This window comes from Typopeltis vanoorti, chromosome 23, assembly GCF_054136105.1.
Source record: "Typopeltis vanoorti isolate ZY-2024b chromosome 23, IOZ_Tvanoo_1.0, whole genome shotgun sequence".
NCBI lineage: Eukaryota > Metazoa > Arthropoda > Arachnida > Uropygi > Thelyphonidae > Typopeltis > Typopeltis vanoorti.
Window position 1 is genome coordinate 28,498,434 of NC_143571.1, and position 27,775 is coordinate 28,526,208.

At 35.7% G+C, this 27,775-nt stretch overlaps 1 protein-coding gene across 2 annotated transcripts in view; it reads left to right on the top strand.

The window, feature by feature from the left end:
* The window catches only part of whd (carnitine O-palmitoyltransferase whd), a 297,210-nt gene that overhangs the window by 227,441 nt on the left and 41,994 nt on the right, over nt 1-27,775 (top strand). For both annotated transcript variants that reach the window (XM_090412567.1, XM_090412568.1), the window contains exons 19-20: nt 2,707-2,841; nt 10,671-10,859. In XM_090412567.1, coding sequence (XP_090268693.1) covers nt 2,707-2,841; nt 10,671-10,859 — 324 coding nt within the window. The remainder of the gene's footprint in view (nt 1-2,706; nt 2,842-10,670; nt 10,860-27,775) is intronic.

Here is a 27,775-nt window from a genome sequence, read left to right on the forward strand (position 1 = left end):
GGGCAGTAGCAGACTGGAAGTGTCTAATTATAGGCCAGTTTGTGTGTCATCAGTAGTTAGTAAAATCTTGGAGAAAGTAGTGAGGGACCATATACAGCATTGGGCAGATGAGGGTAATGTTATCTGTAAGAGTCAACATGGATTTGTGAATGGGTGCTCTTGTTTTAGCAATATGCTGGCCTTTTATGATAAAGTTACACGAGCATTAGATGAGGGAAAGGCATATACTGCCATTTTCCTAGATTTAGCAAGAGCATTTGATAGGGTGCCACACGATAAGCTGATATTTAAGTTGCAGCACATGGGTTTACATGTCGGGTTAGTCAACTGGATTCCGGATTGGCTGTCCGATAGGTATCAGAGAGTTGTGTATGGTGGAGCAATATCAAAGAGGCAGAAGGTTATGGGATTCCATAGGACCTATATTGTTTAACCTTTATATCAGTGACATTGTCCGTGGATTGCAAGGGGATATTCAGTTATTTGCGGATGATGCGAAGCTAATAAGGGTTATTAGTAATAGTGCAGATGTGGTAGCCCTGCAAGAGGATTTGAATAAACTAGTTAGATGGGCAAATAAATGGGGGATGTCAGTTTAATGCAGCAAAATGTAAGGTCTTGAGGTTTGGGACACATTGATGGGATGCTGCATACTCTATGGGGGGGAGTTATGCTGGATGAAGTAGGGGAGACAAAAGATCTAAGGTTGATGATTGATAGAAACCTGAAATTTAGGGGACATATTGCGAAGGTAGTGAAGGTAACACAGAGGATTGCTGCTGCAATAATGAGAAGGACAATGACCTGCAGAGATAAAATGGTTATAATTCCATTGTATAAGACTCTGATCACACCACACTTAGACTATTGTTCTCAGATCTGGTCCCCAAGATTTGAAGGGGATAAATTAACTGTGGAAAGAGTACAAAGGCGGATAACAAAGATGGTGTCAGGACTGTTCAATGTTAGTTATGAGGATCGGCTGAGGGAGTGTTGACTGCAGAGTTAGGTGGATAGAAGAGGGAGAGGTGATATGATTGAGACTTTTAAACTGTTGAGAGGTGGTTACAGCATTGACACTGGGGAGTTCTTTTGCTTGGTTGAACAGTGGGAAGGAGTCATGACAAGGGGCCATCCCTGGAAGTTACGAAAGGAACCTGTGAGAAAGAGGGTGAGGAGTGGTTTCTTTGCATGGGGAGGGTGGTTGAACCATGGAGTGCATTGCCTGATAGAGTGGTGAGAGCAAGAATGGTCAATGCGATTAAGGAGTGGTATGATAGACTTTGTGTTTCCTAGGAGGGACCTGCCTCGATGAGTCTTGATAGTCTTGTGTTTCTTAGAAAGGACCTCCCACGATAAGCGTTTTGACTCCATGGAGGCCTTAGTAATAATAATAATAATGATTCACAGAAGAACTGCACTGGGATTTGATTAATTGTAACTTGGTGTATTTTAATATGCCAGAATCAATCAAAAAAAGTCTTCCTAGCTCAATCAGTATAGATGATACCTTTTGGAAAGACCTAGGTTTGAATCACATCTCAGATGCAAAAAATATTTTGTGAAGATTTTTCTTCTGAAGGTGAGTTATCCATTCTCATATGGAGTTGGTGGGTTTTTTTTTTTTTTCCTCATGGAAACTTGTGATCTTTCATTCTTCAAAACAGGTGAATATAGGCAATACTGTGTATTGCACATGTTCACCTGTAATTGATGTGTCTGAGAATGCATGCATTTAACTGACATGGCCACACTATGCAAAGAGGATTAACTGTCCTGTTATGTCCTTAATTCACTTTTTAAGAATCCAATTTACTCGGCAGTGACATGCCATTTAGTGCATGTCGCTGCATTTAATGATGCAAAACTACATCTTTAAACAAAAAGATGGAGAACAAAAATATTATTCTGTTTCTCGGAAGATACTTCTATATTACAATTGGGGAAATTGCCCATGCTTTTTTGGTTAGTAAGAAATGGGTTCAAATCACACAGATGTGAGGACAAACTTCCTATTTATATGCATCTTACTCACGAAAGCTGTAAACTTTTCAAGAATGGGATGTTGTCTATCATATTGCCAGAATGACTAATATAGTAATATTATTACTGGAATCACCAGCAGAGTAATACTATTGCTAGAATGACCAATAGAGTAATAATAATATTACTCTATTGGTAATACTACAGACAACAAAGATAAATTAGTGGAATTTTGGAAAATAATGGAATTTAAATCCAGGTCTGTAGAGCAGTTGATGAGAGGGGAGGATGCACACAAATATGTAATACTTGTAGCTTTGGGTAACTAACTAAAAACAGTATTTTGTTTTGTTTTTAGTTACCCAACTCAACACCCCCCCTCCCCCACCCAATCTTTGTCATCAAAAAGAAGATATTTTCTTCTCTACTTTTCAATCCAATGATATCTTTCTTATAACACTTAAAAATTAAGTGAATTACTATAACGAGAAGCGGATTACTATAATTTACTATAATTAAAGTGTTGCATTTCATTCAGAATCGGTTCATTCTTTAGCAACTTAAACTTGAGTTATTACAAAAGAAAATAATTTCTGCACAAAATTGGAATTATTACTATTTGCAATGTAGTTATCACTGTTCTCAAAATTTTGATAATATATTGCCTATTTAGCAGTATAGTTTTAAAAATACATTAAATGATGTATTTATTTCATATTTTAGGATGCAGGCAAATTTAGTTTGACTTATGAAGCATCAATGACTCGCTTATTTCGTGAAGGAAGAACAGAAACAGTGCGGCCAGTAACAATGGAATCTTCAGCTTGGGTGAAGGCTATGCATGATTTGCAGTCTACTGTAAGCTTATGTTTTGTTTAAATATCTTAAGTTATTTGACTTATCACTGCTAAGTAATTGTGATGTGTGGTGTTGCATTATGCATTAAACCTTAATGTACGCATATTAATAATAATAATTACATATATTACTATTATTATTACTATTATTACGGGCAACTCCAGGGAGTCATTAGACTCATCGAGGGAGGCCCCAAATCATATTCATCACAACTATTTGACATTCATACAGTATCTATCATACCTCGCCTTAAACTCATTCACTGTCACAGCATCCACCACAGACTCAGGGAGCGCATTCCACTCATTCACTACTCTAAAAGTAAAGAACCCAGCTCTAACACCTTTACTAACCACACTTTTGCCCAGTTTCCATGGATGTCCCCTAGTCCTCCCACAACCAGCCCTGTTCTCAAAAATATCTTCTGAATTAATTTTATAGAAACCCTTGAGTAATTTGAATGTCTCAATCATATCTCCCCTCCTCCGCCTATCAACCAATTTTTGCAACCCACAAATCCTCAACCTGTTCTCATACGGTTCATTCCACAGACCTGCTATCATCTTGGTCACTCGCCTCTGGATCCTCTCCACCTCCTCCCCATCAAGAAGAAACCTAGGTGACCAAATCTGAGCACAGTAGTCTAGATGGGGTCTTATCAAGGCTCGATACAGTGGAACAATAACCTGCTTATCTCTGCTTGTCAACGTATTCTTCAGCAACCAAGTGATTTGATGAGCTGTTTTGGTCACTTTTGCAATGTGTCCCCTAAATTTCAATTCCTTATCTACCAACACTCCTAAATCTCGTGCCTCATCAATTTCCTGGAGCACGGTTCCACTAATGCAGTAAACTGCCGCCAATCTTTTCACCCCAAAATGCATAACCTTACATTTTGCCACATTAAACTGACATCCATTCTCCTTAGCCCAGACCTCCAATCTATCCAAATCATCCTGCAAAATTTTGACATCATCTGCATTCACTATTGCCCTACCCAACTTCGCATCATCCGCAAACAAATGAACTGTTCCTCTCAGATCATTTCCTATATCATTTATGAACAAATTAAACAGCAGTGGTCCAAGAACAGATCCTTGTGGCACACCACTAGTCACAGGCCGTCTTGTGGACTCTACTCCCGAGTAAACCACTCTCTGATATCTCTCCGTCAACCACCCTCCTATCCATCTCACCAACCCTATGTCCATTCCCATATGCTGCAATTTACTGATTAGAATTCCATGTGGAATCCTGTCAAAGGCTTTGGCAAGGTCCAGTAGAATCACCGTAAACCCATTACCCTTATCCAGTTCAGCCGTCACTGTGTTATAATACGTGAGCAAGTTACTGAGGCATGACCTACCCTTCACAAAACCATGCTGTCCCCGATACAGTATCCCATTTTCTTATATCCAATCTTGTATTTTCCTCTTGACTATTTTCTCTAAGACCTTGACAATGATTCCTGATATGCTAATCGGTCGGTAATTTACAACAGCAGTCTTGGAACCACCTTTATGCAGTGGAACTATTTTCCCCTCTTTCCACCCGCTCGGGACTAACCCAGACCCGAGACTCAAATTAAACAAAATGGTCAAGGGTACTGACAATTCTTTAGCTGCTTCTCGTACAACACGAGCTGGTATACCATCCAATCCCACAGATGTATTGACATTGAGGTTATGCAATAGACTACTCACCTCCACTTCATTAACCACAATTCCCGTATAATCTACTGGTTTATTCGTTTCTGCAATGTCACCACCTGGATGATATACTTTTGCAAAGTGCTCACTCAGTAACTCAACTATCTCAACTGATTCAGTTACCTCCCTACCATCGGCATTCTTTAAAATCCATCTGCCATGTACATTTTTCCTTTTACTTGCTACATATCTAAAAAACTGTTTAGGATTCTCTTTAGCCTGCATGGCCAATGTTCTTTCGTAATCCTTTTTTGCTTTTCTTACCACACTCGTCACCCTTCTGGCCTGTGCTTTATACCGTTCATGTGCCTGCCGGTCACCCTTCTCCTTAAATTCCCTCCATAGTTGTTTCTTTTTTTGCAACTCAAGCTTAATGGTGTTATTCATCCATTTATCACCTACTTGATTTATTATTCGGACTCTAGGTATACAGTCAGCCATTGCTTCATGCAAGCACTTCTTAACTACCTCCCATGCACTATCAACTTCTAGTCCTTGCAGTTGTACATGCCATGGCACTGAACCAATCAAACTCCTAAGCTTGTCATACTTTCCAGCCCGATAATTCCACATGTACCCTGTCTTAATTGAAAATTCTACACCTTTAGCCACCTCCCAAGTTAAGACCCTATGATCACTCTCACCGATTGGTGGCAATGTGGTCATATTTGTTACAGCCAAATCCTCAGATGTAATTACTAGGTCAAGCACTCTCTGACCCCTAGTATTTTCCATTACATGCTGTCGCAGATAGTTATCCCTTAATAACTGCATAAAATCCAGTTCATTCCTCCCGTGTGTCCTCTCCTCACTCCAATCAATGCGACCATAGTTGAAATCTCCCATAATAATCACCCTCCTTCCACTCATTTCTTCTATTTGCTTGTGCATACTGTCACCACCATCTTTTCCATCACCTGGTCTATAGCAGCACCCAATTGTATATTTAGTTCTGCTAGCCACAATCTCACACCAAATGGCCTCAAATGTGCTCTTTTCTCTATCCTGCCATTCATCTTCTATTCTCCTTGGCTGGAGCTCATCAGCTATCATCAACAATACTCCTCCCCCCATTTTATTCTCTCTGTCATTCCTGAACACACTATACCCATCACATTCAATCCCACTAGTTATATCATCTACAGTCAGCCATGTTTCACTAATACCTATAACCTGTGGTCTGGAAGTGCCAACCATGGCCAAAAACTCTTCCTTCTTGTTCCTAATACTCCTAGTATTAGTGTACATGAATTTAAAACCCCCATTAGCCCCAACCCTACCTTGATGCCTTATATTAACTATCCCACTCAGATTTGTTGTCCTTATTTGCTCTGGCATATTATATTCATTCTTACATTCAACTGCCTCCATAAGGACTGTATCTCTACTCCCCCCCCCTAACAAATCTAGTTTCCCTGAATTTGCACATCCACTACATTCAGCAACACTTTCTCAAGTCTTCTTACACCATAACCATTCAAATGCAAGCCATCCATCTTATATAGATCCTTTCGCCCATCAAACTCACTCCACACATCCACAAATTCCACACCACTCGTCATGCATAACCCACGCATAAAGTCATTTGCAATTATAGCCCTCCTTTTAAACATTTCACTGTCATACCATGGCAAAAGACTAATCATTCTAACTCTCTCACTCTTTTCTTTTTCTACCTCAAACAATTCATTCAGGTCTTCTATCATTTCCATTTTATCTCCTTTCAAATCATTCGTACCTGCCACAACAATTATTTCTTTCACCCTTTCCTTTTGCTCTCTAATAGACGCAGTTACGTCCTTTATGGTCGCACCAGGTTGGTACGATTTTGTCAAATCCTCTACTAACACACCTCGTACTAACGAGTCTCCATACAGCACTCTATCCTTCATTTTGTTCATGTTCACATTCATACGTCTATTTTTCCTGTCATACCTTTTATTATTGGTTGGTTCATTCAGTCTACTTTTGTTCATGCACTCTAGCTGCTGTTTTGCTCTTTCTATCGCACTATTCAACAACGCGATCTCACTCAATGCATCTGTCTCATCTTTTTTGTTCTCTGAGAAACCATTTATACTATCATTCACACTCTCACAATTATCATGTACAACCTTGCCGTTTCTTGTCATATCCCTATTTCCTTCATTCTGAAGGTTGACAAAAATATCACACTCACGATCCGAAATACTCTTCAATTCCGTATTCTCCCTACATTTTCTACACACATTTAATCCTTTATTATCATCTAACCACACTCCGACTGCACTCCGCAAAGCGTACATTTCACAGCTAGTACACTGACTCATTTCTTTTATGCTACCGTTCTTTGATAACGATGGCGAACCTTCATTACTGGCCGCCATTTTCCTTCGCACAGGTGCCATACTTATCTGTAACGTGTTTTGTCAAATTATACGTTATAACACACCAAAATAGACGCACTAAAATACGCAAGGCAAACAAAACAAAACTACACAATATTAAGTAATTTGTATCGATAACTGAAAATGATACTTATCTTATCTGGAGCTTGCACGAACACTACACATTACGAATTCATCTAGCGGCGACTTCTCGACATAGATAATGTTATAAAACACTTTAGTACACTAACCACGCTAATAAGGCTCCAATAATATACCAAAATTAAACACTTAAGTCCATTAAATTGAAGCATTAATGTAAAGTCTAGTATGCATTTTCTTTCTAAAAACTGGTTGACGAAGTAAAAGAAAATTCATGAAGGTAATCTGATTATCCTCTTCTACCTCAAGAGTGTCCTGGATACAATGATGAAAACTAAACTGTTGATCTTATTAACAAACTCTTGTAGATCTGTAAGGGAATTGTGCCCACCTACAAGGATATCATCCACATATCTTTTAGTATAAGAATGGTTTAGGAAAGATGCTATTCGTTATCTGTTGTTGAAATCATTCCATGAAGCAGTTAGCAAATTTTGGAGAAAAAAGACTATCCATTGCTCTACCCTCTGAATTTATTATTAAATCTTATTCTGGCATGAACAGTTAAAATAATACAGAAAGGTGTTTAGCAATTTTGTTGCAAGGAAAGCCATCACAGTCTACCACAGGATGTAATGGAATATTTTCTGTGTAGACTTTCAGAAGTCCATACATACAAACAAAGAGGATGCCCATGGTAGCTTTTAAGTTTCTTCTTGGTTTCCTCATCTCAGCAAGAGACATTATCAATAAGTGTGGTTTAATTTCCTAATTTTGGTGGTTGTAGGATCATTAGGAAGAGGATGATATGTGAAATAATCACCTGACATTACAGTTAATTTTCTGTGGTATTCATTTTGATCTTGAACTACTAATTCTTTTCCCTTATTTGCCATAGTAATAATAAAATGAGTGTTAACAAGCTGGATTCAGGCCAAATAGAGGCTGTCAGAATCAGATCTTCACTTTGCGACAAATAGTTGAGAAAGCATGAGAGTATAACAAAGGAGTTAGAGATGATAAAGGTGACATGAAAATGGGAAAAAATATATCCTTGAAGTATGGAGTAATTACTTTGAAAAACTGCTAAATGAAACAAGCAGTGATGACAGCACAGTGGTAAAAAACCCTGACCAGGCATACAGTCAGGAGAACATATCCATACTTGAATTAGAAAAAGCTATCAAAGGCTTGAAATGTGGAAAGGCAGCAGGAGTAGATGATATTCGACCAGAAATGCTGAAGTATGGTGGTATAAAAGTCTTACAGTGGCTGCACTGCATAGTTCAGAAAGCCTGGACAGAGGGATGAATTCCCGATGATTGGAGTAGAGCTCTCATAGTACCCATATGTAAAAATGGAAATAAAACTGAATATGAGAATTACAGAGGTATTTCCCTACTGAGGGTTCCTGGTAAGATTTATGCAAGTATATTTGAGAAATGGTTGAGAAGAATTGTGGAAGAAAAGTTTGGTGAAGAACAAACTGGATTCAGGCCAAATAGAGGCTGTCAGGATCAGATCTTCACTTTATGACAAATAGTTGAGAAATTATGGGAATATAACAAAGATCTGTATTTAAGTTTTGTTGATCTGGAAAAGGCATATGACAAGGTGCCAAGAGAGAAGCTATTCAGTACACTACAGTTATATGGTGTCAATGGGACATTATATCAAGCAATACTTCGTCTTTATTTGAGCTGTAAGTCAGCAGTTAGAATTGAAAGAAGTACAGGAAGATAATTTAATGTTAAATCTTGTGTGAGACAAGGATGTACATTATCTCCTCTGTTATTCATTATATATGTGGATCACATTATGAAGGAAAGTGGTATTAAACATGATATCAGAATTGGAAATGTTAATGTCAGACGATGTTATACTTCTAAATAAATCCGCTACAAGTTTGCAAGATTCCCTGACTAATTGAATACCTGTTGTAATAGATATGGTATGAAAGTCAGCATTAAAAAGACAAAGACAATGAAAATAGGTAGAATTGTTGAAAATGTCAGCTGTGTTGTGAACAGGGAACCTGTGGAACAAGTAAAACATTTCAGCTACTTAGGCACGATTTTTACTGAAGATGGTAAATTAAATATGGAAACAGACAACAATCAACAAATCTGGTATGGTAGGCAGTCAGTTGAATAAATTCGTATGGAATAAGACAGAGAAATTAGTTGGAACACTAAATTAGCTGTATACAAGGCAGTGTTCAAACCAGTTTTAACTTTTGGATCTGAGAGCTGGGTCAGAAGTAAATCACTGACCAAAAACTAGAGACCATAGATATGAGAGTCCTGAGAAAGATTAGAGGTGTGAACAGATGGCATCAATGGCAATATCATATTAAAAACGAGGATATTAGGAAAGAACATGACATTGTCAGCATCCAGGAATGCATTAGCAGAGCTAATCTCAGATGGTATGGTCATTTAAACAGAATGGGTGAGGAAAGATTGGCAAAACAAGTGTTCTCTGCGAGGTTGGCAGGAAAACAACCCAGAGGAAGACCAAGTGGTATTAATTATAGGTGGATTGATACGGTACAACATGCCTTAGATGATAGAAATATAAAATCTAATAATGTTGGAATCTTGACGAGTAACAGACTGATTTGGAGGAAAATTGTAGGTAGGAAGTTAATAATGATGTAAATTTTTCATTTAGTTCTATCATATCCTGTACACCCCTTGAGGGTACATGTCAGGAATTTGATGATGATGATGTTTTTCCATAGAGTGAATAAGACCTTCATTTCTGAATGAGACAGATCTAGAAGTATTGTACTGTCTGAAAATGAAGGCAGTTTGTTGCATCTGAAGAAATATCACATAGCCACTTTGTTAGCTGCTAGAAGTTGGGGACAGGATAAGAAAAAATATGAAAGAATAACGTGGAGAAGAACAAACTGAGTTAAGTCCAAATAGAGGTTGCCAGGATCCAATTTTCACTTTAAGACAAATATTTGAGAACTCATAGAAATATAACAAGGATATGTATTTGTTTTAATAAAAAGGCATATGACAATACATCAAGAGAAAAGATGTTCAAAACACTACAATTATATGGTAAAAATGGACATGATTTCCAGTGCCTTCACTGTTCTCTCTCTCTCTCTCTCTCCTTAATTTTGTGGTGCTAAAACTATGCCACATACTCATAAAGGTGAAGATGAATGAATGTTCGAGAGCATGGAATTCGATGACCAAAGAAAACCAACATGCATCACATGCCTTTCTATTGGCGTGCACTATAATAAAAGTGCATATTAGTCGGTTCTCTAAACATGAATTCACTCTTTGTTACAAAACATTGTGTATGACACCAGATAGCAAGGATCACTTTCTCAGAGCAAATCTATTATACTGAACATAGCTCCAAGCACATGAAATTCTTTGGTTACAGTTACATGATTCGTCAAACTGCACATAATCTACTTTGTATATTGTTAGCATTCACACTGCAACTATTAAACACTGTATCTCAAAAAATATGTGTGGTTTGTAGTCTATTTGAACATTTTTATTTGTGTGTGTGTGATATTTTTATATCAATTTTGCATAAACATCATGAATCACAGAAATTATAAACATTATAACATGGATTAAAACCCATATAAAAGCATTTATTCAAATCATTATTTTAGGTTGAAGAGAAGCAACAGTTACTCATTAAGGCCTGCAATGTTCATCAGACAGGTTATCAAGATGCTATGTGTGGAAAGGGCATTGATCGCCATTTGTTTTGCTTGTATGTTGTCTCCAAATATTTAGAAGTAGACTCACCTTTTTTAAAAGAGGTACTGAGTGAACCTTGGCGACTATCAACCAGTCAGGTAATATTGTACTTGTGTATTTTAATTTTCTTCAACTATTAATTCACTTCTGCTATAAATAAGTCACACAATTATACTACATATTATCAAACAATCTAATATAAGAAATCACCACACCTCAGACAATGTGATCCAGTTACTACCTGCTCTTTACACCAAAAAACTTACTCTTCACCTCCCATTCCTCACACCGTTCTTATACAGTGTCCAAGGATGGTCTCCTTCCATTCTCAACAGTTTCAATAATATTGATTTGCTTGTCGACTTTAGAAGCCCAAAAATATATAAACTTGAGAAACTACACCAAAAGAACTATATAGTGGTTTATTATTACACAGTTGTCAAATTGAATAGTAGGTTTAGGATCCAACTGTTAGATAATTGCTGAGGATATTAGTGTGAGTTATGTATTTATATAATTTACTTCATCCAAGTTATATATTGGTGTGAAGCCGTATTCATAATTTTTCAATAGGCCATGAAAAGATCAATTTCAAATTTAAACCGTCATTATCATTAAGCACTCTGTCTTTTATATTTATTATTAAAAGGCTCTCACATAAAACTATGGTCTGCTGTCACAAACACAACTCTCATTGAAACCATGCTTTAAACTCATTCAGGATTTCTGAACTCGCCACACTCTCAGACAATGTGTTCTATTCACCACCTACTACCTACTCTCGACAACAAAAAACTTACTCTTCACCTTCCCCTTCCTCACACCTTTCTTATAGTGTCCAGGGATGGTCTTCTTTCATTCTGTGAAGTGTAATTTCTGAGCACAATAATGTTTCTTCTACATGCCAGTGTCTTTTGCATCATTGCTATAATCCATTGTGATATCCTTACAATTTTAGCAATGTGTCACTAAATTTAGGTTCCTTGTCTATCATCATTTCTGGATCTCTGATCTTCTCCACTTCCTGCAAGATATCGTCCCTAGTTGCTTACTTTGTATCCCATCCTTGTCTACCAAATTTCAGAATCATACCGTTTGAAACATTGAACCAACAGTGTACTCAGTCAATCTCTTCAGATCCTACTGCAAGGCCACAACATCTGCTCTGCTACTCATAGTTGTTCCCAACTTTGTGTCAAACTGCTATATATTTCCAGTTAAGATGCACCAAATATCATTACTACATGAAAGTTTAGCAGTAATAGGCTTCACAACAGATACCTAAAAGACACTACTGTCACTTTCCTCTTTCAGAACGTTGCTTCCCATACACACTTTGATGCCCATTAGAACGTCAGCAACATATGATAAAGTTTCCCTGTCCTATGTATAGTATGCACATTATAGGAATTCACGTTGTTAAGCACTAAGAAGTCAAAATGACATTTAGGCTTATCAGTTTCTTAAACTCCTGGCTGCATTTTCTGAAGAATTCATACCCTTGGTATAAGCATATTGGAATTTGAGATGTAGTTGGAATATCCTGAGCACAGACCAGAGTGAAAAAAAGAGTTGTAGTAGCTATAGATGCAGAAAATTGGTCACAGCCCATGCTTTAAATGTTTCATGCACGTATTTAGGACAAACCTTCATGCATTTCTGCAATTCAGAATATAAATGTCTTTGGAATCATTTTATCATCATCATCATCAAATTCCTGCCATGTACCCTCAAGGGGTGTACAGGATATGATAGTACTACATGAAAAAAATTACATTATTATTAATTTCCTATCTATAATTTTCTTCCAAATCAGTCTGTTACTTGTCAAGACTCCAACATTATCAGATCTTATATTTCTATCGTCTAAAAGACTTTATACCGTATCAATCCACCTATATCTTGGTCTTCCTCTGGGTCGTTTTGCTGCCAACCTGGCAGAGAACACTTGTTTTGCTAATCTTTCTTCGCCCATTCTGTTTAAGTGGCCATACCACCTGAGATTAACTCTGCTAATGCATTCCTGGATGCTGACAATGTTAAGTATTGTCCTAACATCCTCGTTTTTAATATGATATTGCCATTGATGCCATCTGTTCATGCCTATAATCATTCTCAGGACTCTCATATCTGTGGTCTCAAGTCTTTGGCCAAATGTTTTACTTCTGACCCAGCTCTCAGCTCCATAAGTTAAAACTGGTTTGAACACTGTCATGTATACAGCTAATTTAGTGTTCCGACTAATTTCTCTCTTATTCCATATGAATTTATTCAGTTGACTTCCCACCATACCAGCTTTGCTGATTCTGTTGTCTATTTCTATATTTAATTTACCATCTTCAGTAAAAATCGTGCTTAAATAGCTGAAATGTTTTACTTGTTCCACAGGTTCTCCATTCACAACACAGTTGACATTTTCAATGATTCTGCCTATTTTCATTGTCTTTGTCTTTTTATTGCTGACCTTCATACCATATCTATTACAACAGCTATTCAATTTAGTCAGAGAATCTTGCAGACTTGTAGCAGATTTATTTAGAAGTATAGCATCAGTCGTCTTAAGAAGTTGCAAATTATTCATGCAATAACTTAAATTTAAACACTTAAATTTATGCACAGCATATGATGGATTCTTTACTCCTTAAGAAGTGAAGAATCCATCAACCACATGGATATAACTAAACAGCTCAATATGCAGTGTGTAGCATTACTCAAAACAGTATAGGAAAACCTTGCTTAACTCTATTAATTAATCCATCAATTAATGTGCCTAAGCAAAATTGCGTTAAGCAAATGCAATAAACAATAGAAATAATATTAACCCATTTTCAATTCAATTCATTCAATTTTCCATGAGTTAGCATAAATTTGGGAAATTACAGTATAAGCTATATTAGAGGATAAAATCATCAAAGTTAATAAAAATCAATTGCTTAAATTTTTATTTAATGTCTGAACATTTGTTTGAGCTACTTTTTTACAAAAAAATTAAGTAAACATGTTTGAATCATGGTCAACTTTTTCATCTTGTCATGCAATTTGTGATAGCTGGCGAACGCTTTATCAAGATTTTGGTGGACTTCGAAGCTTCGTTCCATATCAGAATCAGCATCAAACAAAATTTCCGTAGCATTCTCAACGTGATTGAAAACTAACTCAAGTTCTTAGTTGTAACATTCTCTTCTTGTTCACACTCATCTTCTTCTTCATATGCACATGCTTTTCTTCTAGTTCAGGGGTCGGCAAACTTTTGAGACAGAAGAGCCAAATCTGTCCCTCACAACAATTTAAAAATTACTTGAGAGCCATAAATATATTTTTACAAATAAAGAAAATTTAAAGTAATATTATAGTACATTTATAGTAATATATAACAAGTTATAATGTTAATTCTATCTTTATTAAATGAATTAAAAATCACACAAAAATTACTCTCATTGGTTTTAATCAGTGTGAGCAATGAGCTTGCATTTCCTTAGAAAGTTTCTGTATGTCCAGTTTATAACTAGTCGTTTTTAATTTAAGGCACAATTCCAAGTTGGCATCAGTAATTTGGCTCCTCAATTTGCATTTAATGAAATTCATGTTAGAAAATGATTGCTCATATAAATATGTAGACCCGAAGATACTGAGAACACCAAATGCAAATTTTTTCAACTCATGATATGAGCTCGGAAGACTATTCGAAGTATTGAAAATCATTGAGTCTGCCTTCTGTAGTTCTTTTATAGCGGCCTGCTTGTGCTGTGAAATCAGACTGCATTTTTATTTTTCCAGTTCTTCTATTTCAGTACCAAGACGTACAAATTTGGAGCTCGTAAGTCTTTGCTTGTCAAGTTCAGCAATTGTATTTCAAAATTAGCCGTGTGAATATCAAACGTAGAAAAATTTAATTCCTTCACATTGGCATTAAGAGGATTTGTAATAAATGCTAGAGTTGCTTTATTATTTCTGAATCCTGAAACCTTTGAAGAAAAGATTCTCTCAGGTTTAAAACTGCTGTCTTGAAATAATCTTTGTTAATGAAGGTCTTGTTTTCTCGGCAATATTGAGACAAGTTTGGGAAATGAACTAAAGTTCCCCTCTCTAAATCTTCAGCAAACAGAATCAATTTCTTTTCAAACAAAATAACCTCCTCTAGCATTGAAAAAGCAGTGTTTCCCTTGCCTTGGAATTTACAATTGAGCTGATTCAGTTGTAATGCAACGTTCACCATAAAGTACAATTTTTGCAACCACTGATCTTCTGTTAATTCTGGATATTGAACATTCTTGTTATCGAGGGATAGTTTGATTTCATTTATGCAAGATGCAGAAAGCTTTAACATGTTGCCTCTGGAAAGCCATCGAACCCTGTTGTGCTTGAGAAGATCTGAATACTCGCTCTCCATTTCACTAAGCAACTCTTTAAATTGTTGATGGTCAAGTCCCCTTGCTATAATGGTGTTGGTAATCCTAAGTAGTATGGGATGCACTCTGAACCAGATCAAGATAAAGAATCATGATGTGATTCTCTATCTTTTTCAAAATTTCAGAATTCCAGGGAAATTCCAAACTCATGACATCACATTGTGTGTGACGTCATGAGTTTGGAATTTCCCTGGGGGCATATGTGTCAGTGACGTTAGTTCTTGTGTTTTGGTTCGCGTATGGAATTATGGGTGATGGTAGAGATAGGGATTCGTGTTGTGATTGGTCGGGCACTTCTGACCAGATCAAGATAAGATAAGGAATCGTGTCATGGGTGTGTGATGTTATTAGATGTAGATAAGTGACGTTATTGTTTTGAATGGAAAGGAAGATATATTAGTGGATAAGGATTCGTGTCGTGATTGGTGGGCACTATGAATCAGATCAAGATAAGATAAGGAATCCTGATGTGGTTGTGTGTTGTTATCAGATGTAGATAAGTGACGTAATTTGTTAGTTGTAAATAAGTGACATTATTGTTTTGAATGGAAAAGGAAGATATATTAGTGGATAAGGATTCGTGGTGTGCTTGGTGGGACACTATGAACAAAATAGGGGTAAGGTGAAAGGGGAAGTGACATCCGTGTCATGGATGTGTGTGTGGTTATGAGTTGTAGATAAGTAAATGGTTTGTGTATAGCATTATGGGTGATGGTAGTGATAAGATAGAGTTTGGAATGTTTAGAATTTCGCTTGGGGGCCCCTTCTGTCAGGGACATCAAGTGGTGTGTTTGGTTTACGTATAGCATTGTAGGTGATTTTAGAGATAAGGAATCGTGATGTTATGTGTTTGGAAATTTCTGGGGAACATATGTTTCTCTGTGATATCACAATGTGTTTTGGTTTGCCTATGGAATTGTGGGCGATGTTTTTGAGATAAGATATCTTGGAATTTTCCCAGAGTGACACACATCCGTCATTATCGTCAAGTTTTGTCTTTGGATGTCTATAGATGGCAGTACTAATTTTCCAATGCAGTATGGGGTATTTCTTTCCCGTTAAAAGACTATGGGAATTCTTAGAGTATAGTAGAGTCTAGTGGCGGCGGCGTTTAGGCTTTTCTGAATAATTTAATTATATGATGTCACTCAAACACAAACATTAGACATGAAAAGTGGCTAATGTATCCCGTGGTAATACTCTAATATATGTACCCTATGATTATTCTTATGAAAAAAAAAAAACTATTGAGTATTAGAATTAGAATTGTGCTTACCAAAACATACGATCACAGGTCATTGAAATTACAAATATCACATGCTATGTTTAAGTTAACAAAAAATATTAACTTGCATTCCAGAATACAGCATCTTGGAACTATCGAGGTTTTCTGAATATTCCAAATTGTTGATTTTAAAATATATTAGCAGCACAAAACACACAAACACAAGATCTGAAATGCAGTTGACTCTTTTTTCATTCACAGCACAAAAACACACAATTTCTGTAAATAACCAGAAAATTTAGTTGACTACTTAATTTGGATTACTATCTGATTGGTTCTCTGTATTAATTCCTTCCCACACTTGCTCATGCTATGTTTTCCCAAGCTTGGTGGGAAAGTCTATGCGCCATTTTGTTGAGGGTAAGTGTTATTTCCTGTTTCGAATTTAGAGTGCTGTTAGAGTATGGAATTCTGACAAGTGAAATGATTTTTTTTTTCTTTCAAATTGATTAGTTATTTTCTCTATTTTACTTTTAAAATTCAGTTTAACTACATATTCTAACAGAACAAAATTAATAAATAAATAAAATGTATGGGAATTTATTTTCCAAAACTGTAGATTTCTCATTAAGTCTTATCTTAAAGATATGTCTCTTATCCGATCGCCAATTTGTTGTACCTAGGTGACAAATCGTGTGTTTAGGTTGGAACTCTTCATTCCCGTTGGAAATTGTTGCTGTAGTAAATTAATGCTTACATTTTATTTATTTTTTTTAAACCAATATGATTATTAATTTTACCTTCGATTTCTTGTGCTCTTAACCTATTTCTGTAACTGAAATTTATTTATTTTATTTTATTTTTTTTTCTTTAGCATTAGTAATTTTAAGTAACGGATATGAGACAAACAAGGTTTGAACTCTCCGTAGCATTTTCTTTTAGAAACATCTTTTGCCAGCACAACAAATAAATAGTTATTTCTTATTATTTCAAATGAATATTAGCTCTGTAATGTATACTTCGTTAATTTCTATGTAATGTTAATAATATTACAGTCAAATAAAAGGTAACAAATTGTATTTACTGAATCTAACATACAGAAATTAAATAAAATGAAAAAGACGGTATTTTATTTTTCTTATTCTTCTGTTTTAACAATGCGCTGATGTTCATAGTGTATGATTTGCCAGTGATGCTTACATGTAATTCATGTGATTTTTCTCCATGTGACATTTCAAAACAAGTTGAACTATGGTTTTTTCATAGTTCAACAATGTAAAACTCATTTCCATTAGTCTAGTCCCAATTGACTGTTGTCCTCTCAGCCCGATATTTATTTCACAGTAGGGATTTTTATATATATATATTTTAACACAATTATTATTGGTTTGTGGCAAGAAATTTCACAAGAAAAAAAATATGTTTGTACTTTGTTCATTTCAAAAGACACAATTACATTATTAGCTATCACATCTGTCTTTTTTTCCCCGTTCTCCTAATGGAATAGCATGTGCTGTCAAGTTTTGAAGAAAAAAAAAAACTTTCGACTGCCAGTCATGTTTTTAAACTTTTATCATGTACAAATGTTTAAAAAGAAAAAAAAAAATGTACCTTCTTTTCTTTTCTACACCAACCTTTTTTAAGAGTTTGGTAACGTGATGGGTTAAAATATCTGCAGTCTCTCTGTAAAATAACCAAATTCTTATCTTACTTTGTGTGGGGAAAGGTAAAAATGTATTTGTGTTATCTGGAGAGTACAAACCTTTTTTCTATACAAAACTTTATCAGGCAACGTGATGGGTTAAAATATCTACAGTCTCTCTGTAAAATAACCAAATTCTAACAGTCTGTTGGAATTTCTTGTCTGTTTTTGTGGTCTGTTGGAGGTATCTACTATAATAAATAAATTGTCACTTTTCAGGTGAAATATTCTCCACTAAAATTCTGGCTATTAATTTAATACCTGTTTCCTTTTGCTTCCAAGAGTTGACACAGTTTCTTGAAATATTTGAGGGCTTGCATGAACAAATAAGACTTTTAATTCACTGAGTGGATTTTCAAAAAAAAAAAAAAAGTCAGTTTGTGGCAAGAAATTTTACAAGAAAAAAAATCATTTGTACTTGATTCATTTCAAAAGACACAATTACATTATTAGCTATCACATCTGTCTTTTTTTTTCCCTGTTCTCCTAATGGAATAGCATGTGCTGTCAAGTTTTGAAGAAAAAAAAAAAAGTTTCAACTGCCAGTCATATATTTTTAAACTTTTATCATGTACAAATGTTTAAAAAGAAAAGAAAAAATGTACCTTCTTTTCTTTTCTACACCAACCTTTTTAAGAGTTTGGTAACGTGATGGGTTAAAATATTTTCTGTCTCTCTGTAAAATAATCAAATTCTAACAGTCGTATTGTTCGAATGACTGTTTTTCTAGTCTGATGAAGTTATCTACAGATATAGGAACAAAATTGTCATTTTTCAGTTCATTTGTACTTTATTCAAAATTACAGTTCTGTTATTTGCTATGGTCTCTGTTTTTTATTCCCCCATCACTAGAATGTATGGGATGGTAAAGTTGTGAAATAAATTTCGACTTGCACTCAAGTCACTTAATTTTAAATTTTATCATCTACAGTTGTATGAAAAGAAAAAAAAATGTACCTTCTCTTTATTTTGGAAACAGCATAAATGGTTTTTGTCTATTTCTTCTTTATCCCGTTTTTTCGTTCTCCAAAATTTGTATTTTTGCTTTCTGCACACAGTACAATACTTTTTTTTTTCTATGCCAAACTTTTTAAGATTTTTAGTAATGTGATGGGTTAAAATATATACTGTCTCTCTGTAAAATAACCAATTTCAAACAGTCATGCTGTTAGTATTTGGTACGAGTGTTTTCTTCTAGTCTGGTGGAGCTATCTACAAATATAGTAACAAAATTGTCACTTTTCACTTCATTTGTACTTTATTCACAAAACTACAATTCTGTTATTTGCTATGACCTCTGTTTTTAATTTTCCTACACTAAAATAGTATGGGTGGTAAAGTTGTGAAATAAATTTCGACTCGCAGTCACTTGATTTTAAAGTTTTATCATGTACAGATGTGTGAAAAGAAAAGAAAATGTACCTTCTCTTTATTTTGAAAACACCATAAAAGTTTTCTATCTATTTCTTCTTGTTACCTTGTATGAACATTAATTTATCCTGTCTTCTCAATCTCCAAAATTTGTATTTGTGTTATCTGGCACAATGCAATACCTTTTTTAAACAGAATTGCGGTAAGGTATATGAAGTTATGGATTTTTTTTATCAAATTGTAAACAGAATAAATGTGTAAAAAAAATTTCATTGTGGAAAACACAACAACAGCATCACACATCTTTGTTCATTTAAGTTTATAAATGCATATTTTAATTTGCTGAAATATTATTTACAGAAAGCCGCAGTTTGCCCTGAGAAAAAAATTAGAAACATGTAATTACCTAAAAAATATTCAAAGACTTTTGTGGTTCACTCATTATTTTACTTTACTGGACACTAAACATCACATCACAATACGATAGTTGCACTGGATGAACAAATTACAGTAACTGAAAAGCCACTCGAGTCGATTGTTTTCATTATAGTACTGTTTACCTGACCCTTACACTTACTGTTCCTTCCAAAATGAAACTTTTGCACAGATGACTCACAGACATGTTTCCGCATGCTGTTAAATGTGATGTTGATGTGAGATTATCTTATTTTATGACATCATTAGGCAAACCTTATCTCTGTGGCTCGAAGGGTATTCTATATTATTTGTCCATATTATGTTAAGTATTTTATCCTCAAACAGCGTTTTTGATGTTAGAGCATGTGACTAGTTCTCTCACTCATATGTCCGAAATTGTTGGGATGGGGCTAAAACATAGCATGAGGTGGTGGAGGTGAAAGGGTAGGCGAGAGGGTGACAGTGGTCTTCCCTGCAGTGCTCCTGCACCCATCTCCTAATCCTTCACCCTACTCTTCTCCAGAATATGCCTGCTCAGGATGTAAGACCATGTGTCTAGTTCTCTCACGCATATGTCCGAAATTGTTGGGATGGAAAAAAAAAAATAGCATTAGATGGTGGAGGTGAAAGGGTAGTGAGAGGGTGACAGTGGTCTTCCCTACAATGCTCCCCCACCCCATACTCTAACCCCCCCTCATCCCTGTCTCCTCCAGAAAATGTCTGCTCAGCCTAGTGGAGATAAGCGAGCTCCTCATTTGCGGATATCTTTTAGTGATGTCACCTCCAACTGATACTGATAACTTTGGAGGGGAAAAAAAAAAAAAAAACGCGCATTTTTTTTTTATATAGATAAACGCAAAAGATTCATTCCATTCAGTTTTAAAGTCACAATGCTCATCTGTTGTTTTTTTTTAGTTTTTTCTTTGTAGCCATGTTGTAAAGCACCCTAAACAATACATTTTATTTCACATCTTCTAACTCAGTTTCCAAGAGTGTACAAGATTTTATGTGATTGTGGAAAGCCATACTATGGCCAGACTGCTAAATCCATCCTTCTACGTTTGGAAGAACACCGGAGAGATATTTCCTACAATAGGACTAGAGCCAGCGCTCTCTCTAGCCACGTTCTCTTTTCAGTTAACTCAGATGAAGGCTGCCAACACATTGTGAACTGGACACAAACTTCTAACATCCATGTGTGCTATGATGAGCTTGAGAGAAAGATTGTCAAATCTAGAGAAATTTCTTTAGATTCTTTCCATATCAACTAGCCTAAGTTTTAATCTCTCTGATGCACACATTGCCTCTGTTCAGTATTGGTGCACTCGTGACAGCGTGTAGTCTACATATATTTGCAACTCAAGCTTGCATTCTGTTTTCAAATGCACTACTGTCTTTTGTACTCGTCTGGATGCATCCAGCCAAAAGAGAATACTAAGTTGCAGAAACAGAACACGGAAAAGCGACACGGGCTCCGCTTTCACATTTTGCCATTGCCAACACTGCCTTTCCCAGAAGAGAGTGCCCGAGCGCTCAGTTATTATTCACTTTGTTGCTCTGCAAATGACCTCAGATGTCGAGGCACCCTAAAATCTAATCCAAATTAGTCACCATGATGTGAATAAAATCTTTTAAAAATTTTATAAATGAAACTATGATAGTTTTATTTTCATTTTCAATTTTACTTCAGATCCACATGTACATACTCAAAGAGCCGCAGTTTGCCCATCCCTGTTCTAGTTGAAGGGGATCAATCTCACTTAACTTTTCTGAATAGGAATCGAGCAAGTTTCTCACATCTTTATTATCCAGTTTATTAAATCCAAGTTCTTTTCCATTGGTGATGATTTCTTCAAAATATTAGATCTTGGATTTCACGAATGATACACTAACATAGGCTTGAGTTTAAAGTTGCCTTCTGCATTGTCTACTAATAAGAGTGTAAGACGATCTTTAGATACTTTGCATTCTGGTTGAGATGCTTCAGTTTTAGCTAGGAAAGTTTTTGTGGCATACGCTTCCAAAAGATACCAATTTCGTCGATGTTGAATATTTGCTGATCATCATAATCACCCTCCTGAATTATCCTTTACAATTCTTCACGAAACTTAGCCACAGAATCTTTATCAGCACTTGCAGATTCCCCAGTTATTCTTACGTTATGCAGTCCAGTTCGATTTTTAAAATGGTCAAATCATCCTAAACTTGCAGTAAAGCTTTCACATTCCTCTTGAAATTTGTTCTCTTTCAATGAGGTAAAAATATAGAGAGCTTTTTCCTGAATATTCCCTGTACTAAGAGGTATTCTGTTTTGGTTATAATCCTCAATCCATAGTGATAGAAGACGCTCCATCTTGATCAGTAAGTCGCTTCTATTTCAGGTGATCTGCATGCTTAAAGAAGCAGTAGCAACTTTTCATTGTTCTTTGTATTCTTTGCGCTTATTTAATATAGTCCGAACTGCAGACTCACTGTATCCCAGGTCTCACACAATCATTGTATTACTAGTGCTACTTTCATATCTCTTAATGACTTCCATCTTTTCCGCTCGCTGCAGATTGTTGACAAAAAATATCGAGCAACGTAAAATTTCGCATAACGTAAAATCTCGTTAATTAACTGATTAATCACTAAAGCGGAAAATGGTATCATTTCACTCACTCACACATATCGAATTCGCATTAAGCAGGGTTTTCCTGTAGTTGGTCTATTGGAATTCTTATCCTACTTGATTGTTTGTATAACATAAGCTACTGTATTGTTATATACACTATGCTGAAGTAATTATTTGAACAGCACTAACATCTTTAGCTCTAAACATCCTTTTAGGTATTCACTCTCACCACCATTTTGATAGTGAATCATTTATTTTGTACTATTTTTCTTGCAGCATAGTGATCCTGTTGAGGTACCTTTTTTGGTCTCTCCCACATCTAACATTGTATGGTAACTCATTTGGCAACTCGTATAGTAAAGTATAACTTCTGCATCACTTCAACTTGGGTATTTACATCTGGGTCTACCTATCCACTGATGAGACCTCAACAAAGGTTGAAACCGGTCTGGGTAGTAACCCCCCCCCATAATGTATAGCGTCATACATGTCCGCAAGGAGATGTGCTTTACATTATGGGAAATACTAAGGAAAGTGATCCACCTTTACACGAGTTGCCCCTGTCATGAAAGGTTTGCTTACGCTTGGATCTGCCGAAACTTTTATAGTTTCTATTTATATATTCAGCACAAAACTCTTGTAGTTTCTCTATTCGGCTTTGAAATAATGATGGATTCAGTATCCACTTAATTTGAATAATTTTGCATCACCGAAGTGAAGCCTTTTGGCTCTTTTTTTTTTTTCAGTATTCATAAATGTTTATTTTGGATTATCTATAGTTTGTTACCATTTGAATTTGCCATGTGACTCCAGGAGGGTGAGCCATACATCAGAACTGGCTTGATTAGCATCTTGTTTAGGAATAGTGTAGGAATTTAGTAAGTTGCATGTCTAGCTGGCTACACCAGGTGAGTAATGGATATGGCTGTCCCATTGCCTATTTGCTTTTGAGCAAACATGATCGACAGGAGCCATGAAGCAAAGCCCCTTTATCTAGTTATATTCCTAAGTATTTGGTGACTGATTGCCAGGGGATGGGAGATGCCAAACACTACTTCACCTTCCAGGGACACCTTCTTGCAAATAGCACTGCAATGCCCTTGTCTGCATTAATATATCTGTTTGCCGTTTTTTTTTTTTTTTTTGAATCATTGATCTAGGTCTGAAATTGCAGTGTTTCATTTGCAGATCTGGGTTGAACGGAGTGTACCATTATTGCAATATTATCTGAGTATAGGACCATTCTGGTGGAAGCTGCAAATGGGATATCAGCCAACATAATATGGTGAAGAGCATGTGATAACAGAGTCCTGGAGGATACCATTGTGCTCAGATGATCTGATTCTTTAAAATGACACACAGAGTTGGCAATCGCTGAAGTAGGATTTGGTAAGGTTTGACCATTCCTTGTGAAAATTTGGCCTCCAGGAGTTTGAAAAGAAGCCCAGTGTGCCATATTTTGTTGTATGCTTTGGCAACATCCAGTAAGATTTCCTCTGTGTGCTGTTTTCACTTTTATCCTATGCTGATGTTTTTCATCAGCATAGGATAAAGCACTCCATCAGCATAGTGGTTCTCCCAAAATCTAAATTGCTCATCAGAGGTGAGATTTAATTATTTAGTGACTTTCTACAGCCTTATTAGTATTATCCTCTCAGCTGATTTTGCTAGGCAGAAGAGCAGACTGATTGGGCAAAGTACGATATCTTAATATTATGTTAATAATAGCCACAGTATGCATTACAGCTTTATGACTTGGGAATTTGGTGATTTTTGTTAGAAATTTCATCTGGGTCTGGTGCTTTGCTATTCTTAAGTTTGGTGGTGACTTCATGTACCTTGGTTGTGTGGGTTTTGTCATCTGTGCATTTTAGCATACATTGTACTTAGGTAGGTAAATATAACATTTTAATATTAGTACCATAATTTACATAATTAAGCATGAAAAGTAATTCAGAAGATAAAGCTGATATGAACATTAAACATCAGCATTTTTTTTTTTTTTTTTTTTTGGTTTCTCAATATAACTATTATTATTATTGAGTGGTTTGCAGCACTATTTGAGAATTGTAGAAATTACTGTAAAAATTATTGTAGAAATTGTAGAAATACACATTAAAGAAATTTGATTAGGTACTAGACAAATTTAATATAATACTTAATCTGGAGAATTGATTATTCTCTAGATCATTAGGGAGGGAAGAGAAGATTAGTTGACAACATTCTAAACATGAGCCACAAGACATGCATGACTTCTGTAATGTGTTTACTCCTTGTCTTGGTCACGGCTAAATAAAGAGGTGAATACACAAATTTCAAAGGGAAACAATAGTTTGCTTTTGTAATTGAAGCATAAGGCTTCATAAATCTTCATTATTACAAGAAAAAAAAAGAAGTTAATCATCATTACTTCCCAAAACTTTGAAACAAGAAAGTAATTATAAGAGTTATAATTCAGATGATGATCTAAAGCTTCAAGGAACAAACAATCAAATTTAAATCTACTGGGATGCACAATCTTGGTTAGAACCCAAAGAACTCTAGTCTAGTGTCAATGGCATGGATAGCTTAGGCAAGACTTATCAACGTCCAGGAATTTGATGTGGTCCTGATGTTCTCAGATTCTAATCTCAACTTAATGACCCTTCTATCCAAAATAACAAAGTTAACTCAAACAGAGTGCTTAATAAACACCAGACAAGACAGAGGAGGAGAGGTGGTAATTTATCCTTGGTGAATGGTAGAAATGAAGACAATTTCTAAACTGGTTTGAAGGTAGTATTCAGATTAACCTTGCAAAGAACCTGTGCTATTTGTTCAGATGCTATTTTAAGATAGGAACAAGTGGAAATTCTTTTGACTTCAGATTATATATTTTCAAGAAAGTATATTTTAGGGGAGGGGGAGCATTATTTAATTGACTATTACAGAATATGTTTACATAAAATTTGACTGCTAAAAACTGTATATGGGAATAAGTATTATGCCAGATATTTTTATAGAAATTTAAGAAACAGTTTGATTTTTAGTGCTTATGAAAATAAGCATTATATGTTACACAGTTCAGTGTTACTATTTGTGTGTGCATATGAGTGTGTGCGTGCGCGCGCACACACACACAGCTGTAGATGGAGGGTGTGAGCAAGGTAGTAAGGAGCAGATTCTTATCATGGAAAGGTTTCTGAGTGGAATGCATTACCTGAGTGTTGTGAATGCAAACAAGTTGAATAAGTTTAAAGCACAGTTTCTGAGCTTTATATGTGACTGTGTATCTCTGGAAATGAGTCTTTTGACTCAGGGAAGGTCTAATGTGAATAATAATAATAATACTTTGCATTTTATTATCCACTGATAAAGGAAATATTGCTTATATAAATTATATGATATAAAGGAAATATGTTCTTTTTGATATAGACTAAACCATTATAACCCTTCTCTTGCAATGACTAACTTACATAGTATCAGACTGAGTTTGGTATCTTGTAAATAAAGAATTTAGATTATTTGTTTGACATGTTTTGAATAACAAAATGTTCCAACACCATGTTCCAACATAAAAATGTGCACAAATTCACATGGAGAGAAGAGGCTAGGAATAAGAAAAGTCTCATTGACTATATTATTGTTGATAGTGATGTTTTCTCCCTGGTGCAGGACACCAGAGTGTACAGAGGATTTGAAATTGGAAGTGATCACTATTTAGTCTTGAGCAGGATAAAATTGAATTTCATATTGAAAAGAATAACATGTAAGAAAGTTTTAAAGTGAATAAAAGTTGAGCAACTCTCAGATGTGAACTGTAGACTAAAATACAGAAAGATTATTGAAAAGAAAATGAAAGAGTTTGAGAACAGGAATCAAACCTTGGAGATTCAGTGGCAAACTCTGAAGAAAACATTGATGATTCTGCCAGAGAGGCATGTGGTGAGGTTGTGTGCAAGGATAAAAAAATCAGAACTCCCTGGTGGACACAGGAAGTTAGAGAGGCAGTGAAGGAAAAGAAGAACGCATATCAAAAGTTCCTCACAAATAAATCAGCTTTTACTCTTACAGAATACAGAGACAAATGTAAGAAAGCTAAACAGTGTGTAAAACTAGCTAAACAAAAGTCATGGGAGGACTTTGGCAAGAATATAGAAAATAAATATCAAGAAGGTGGCAAAATATTCTGGAGGTTGTTGAAAAGCTTAGGAATGGAGGAAAGAATGCTGTAAAAGGAGTTAGAGATGATAAAGGTGACATGAAAGTGGTAGAAAAAGATATCCTTGAAGTATGGAGTAATTACTTTGAAAAACTGCTAAATGAAACAAGCAGTGATGACAGCACAGTGATAAAAAAACACTGACCAGGCATGCAGTCAGGAATACATATCCATACTTGAAGTAGAAAAAACCATCAAAGGCTTGAAATGTGGAAAGGCAGCAGGAGTAGATGATATTCGACCAGAAATGCTGAAGTATGGTGGTATAAAAGTCTTACAGTGGCTGCACTGCATAGTTCAGAAAGCCTGGAGAGAGGGACGAATTCCCGATGATTGAAGTAGAGCTCTCATAGTACCCATATATAAAAAGGGAAATAAAACTGAATGTGAGAATTACAGAGGTATTTCCCTACTGAGTGTTCCTGGCAAGATCTATGCAAGTATACTTGAGAAACGGTTGAGAAGAATTGTGGAAGAAAAGCTTGGTGAAGAACAAGCTGGATTCAGGCCAAATAGAGGCTGTCAAGATCAGATCTTCACTTTACGACAAATAGTCGAGAAAGCATGGGAATATAACAAAGATCTGTATTTAAGTTTTGTCGATTTGGAAAAGGCATATGACAAGGTGCCAAGAGAGAAGCTATTCAATACGCTGCAGTTATATGGTGTCAATGGGGCATTATATCAAGCAATACTTAGTCTTTACTTGAGTTGTAAGTCAGCAGTTAGAATTGAAGGAAGTACAGGAAGATGGTTTAATGTTAAATCTGGCGTGAGACAAGGATGTACATTATCCCGTCTGTTATTCATTATCTATATGGATCACATTATGAAGGAAAGTGGTATTAAACCTGATATCAAAATTGGAGATGTTAATGTCAGCTCTTTGCTTTATGCGGATGATGTTATACTTCTAAATAAATCCGCTACAAGTCTGCAAGATTCTCTGACTAAATTGAATAGCTGTTGTAATAGATATGGTATGAAGGTCAACAATGAAAAGACAAAGACAATGAAAATAGGCAGAATCATTGAAAATGTCAACTGTGTTGTGAATGGAGAACCTGTGGAACAA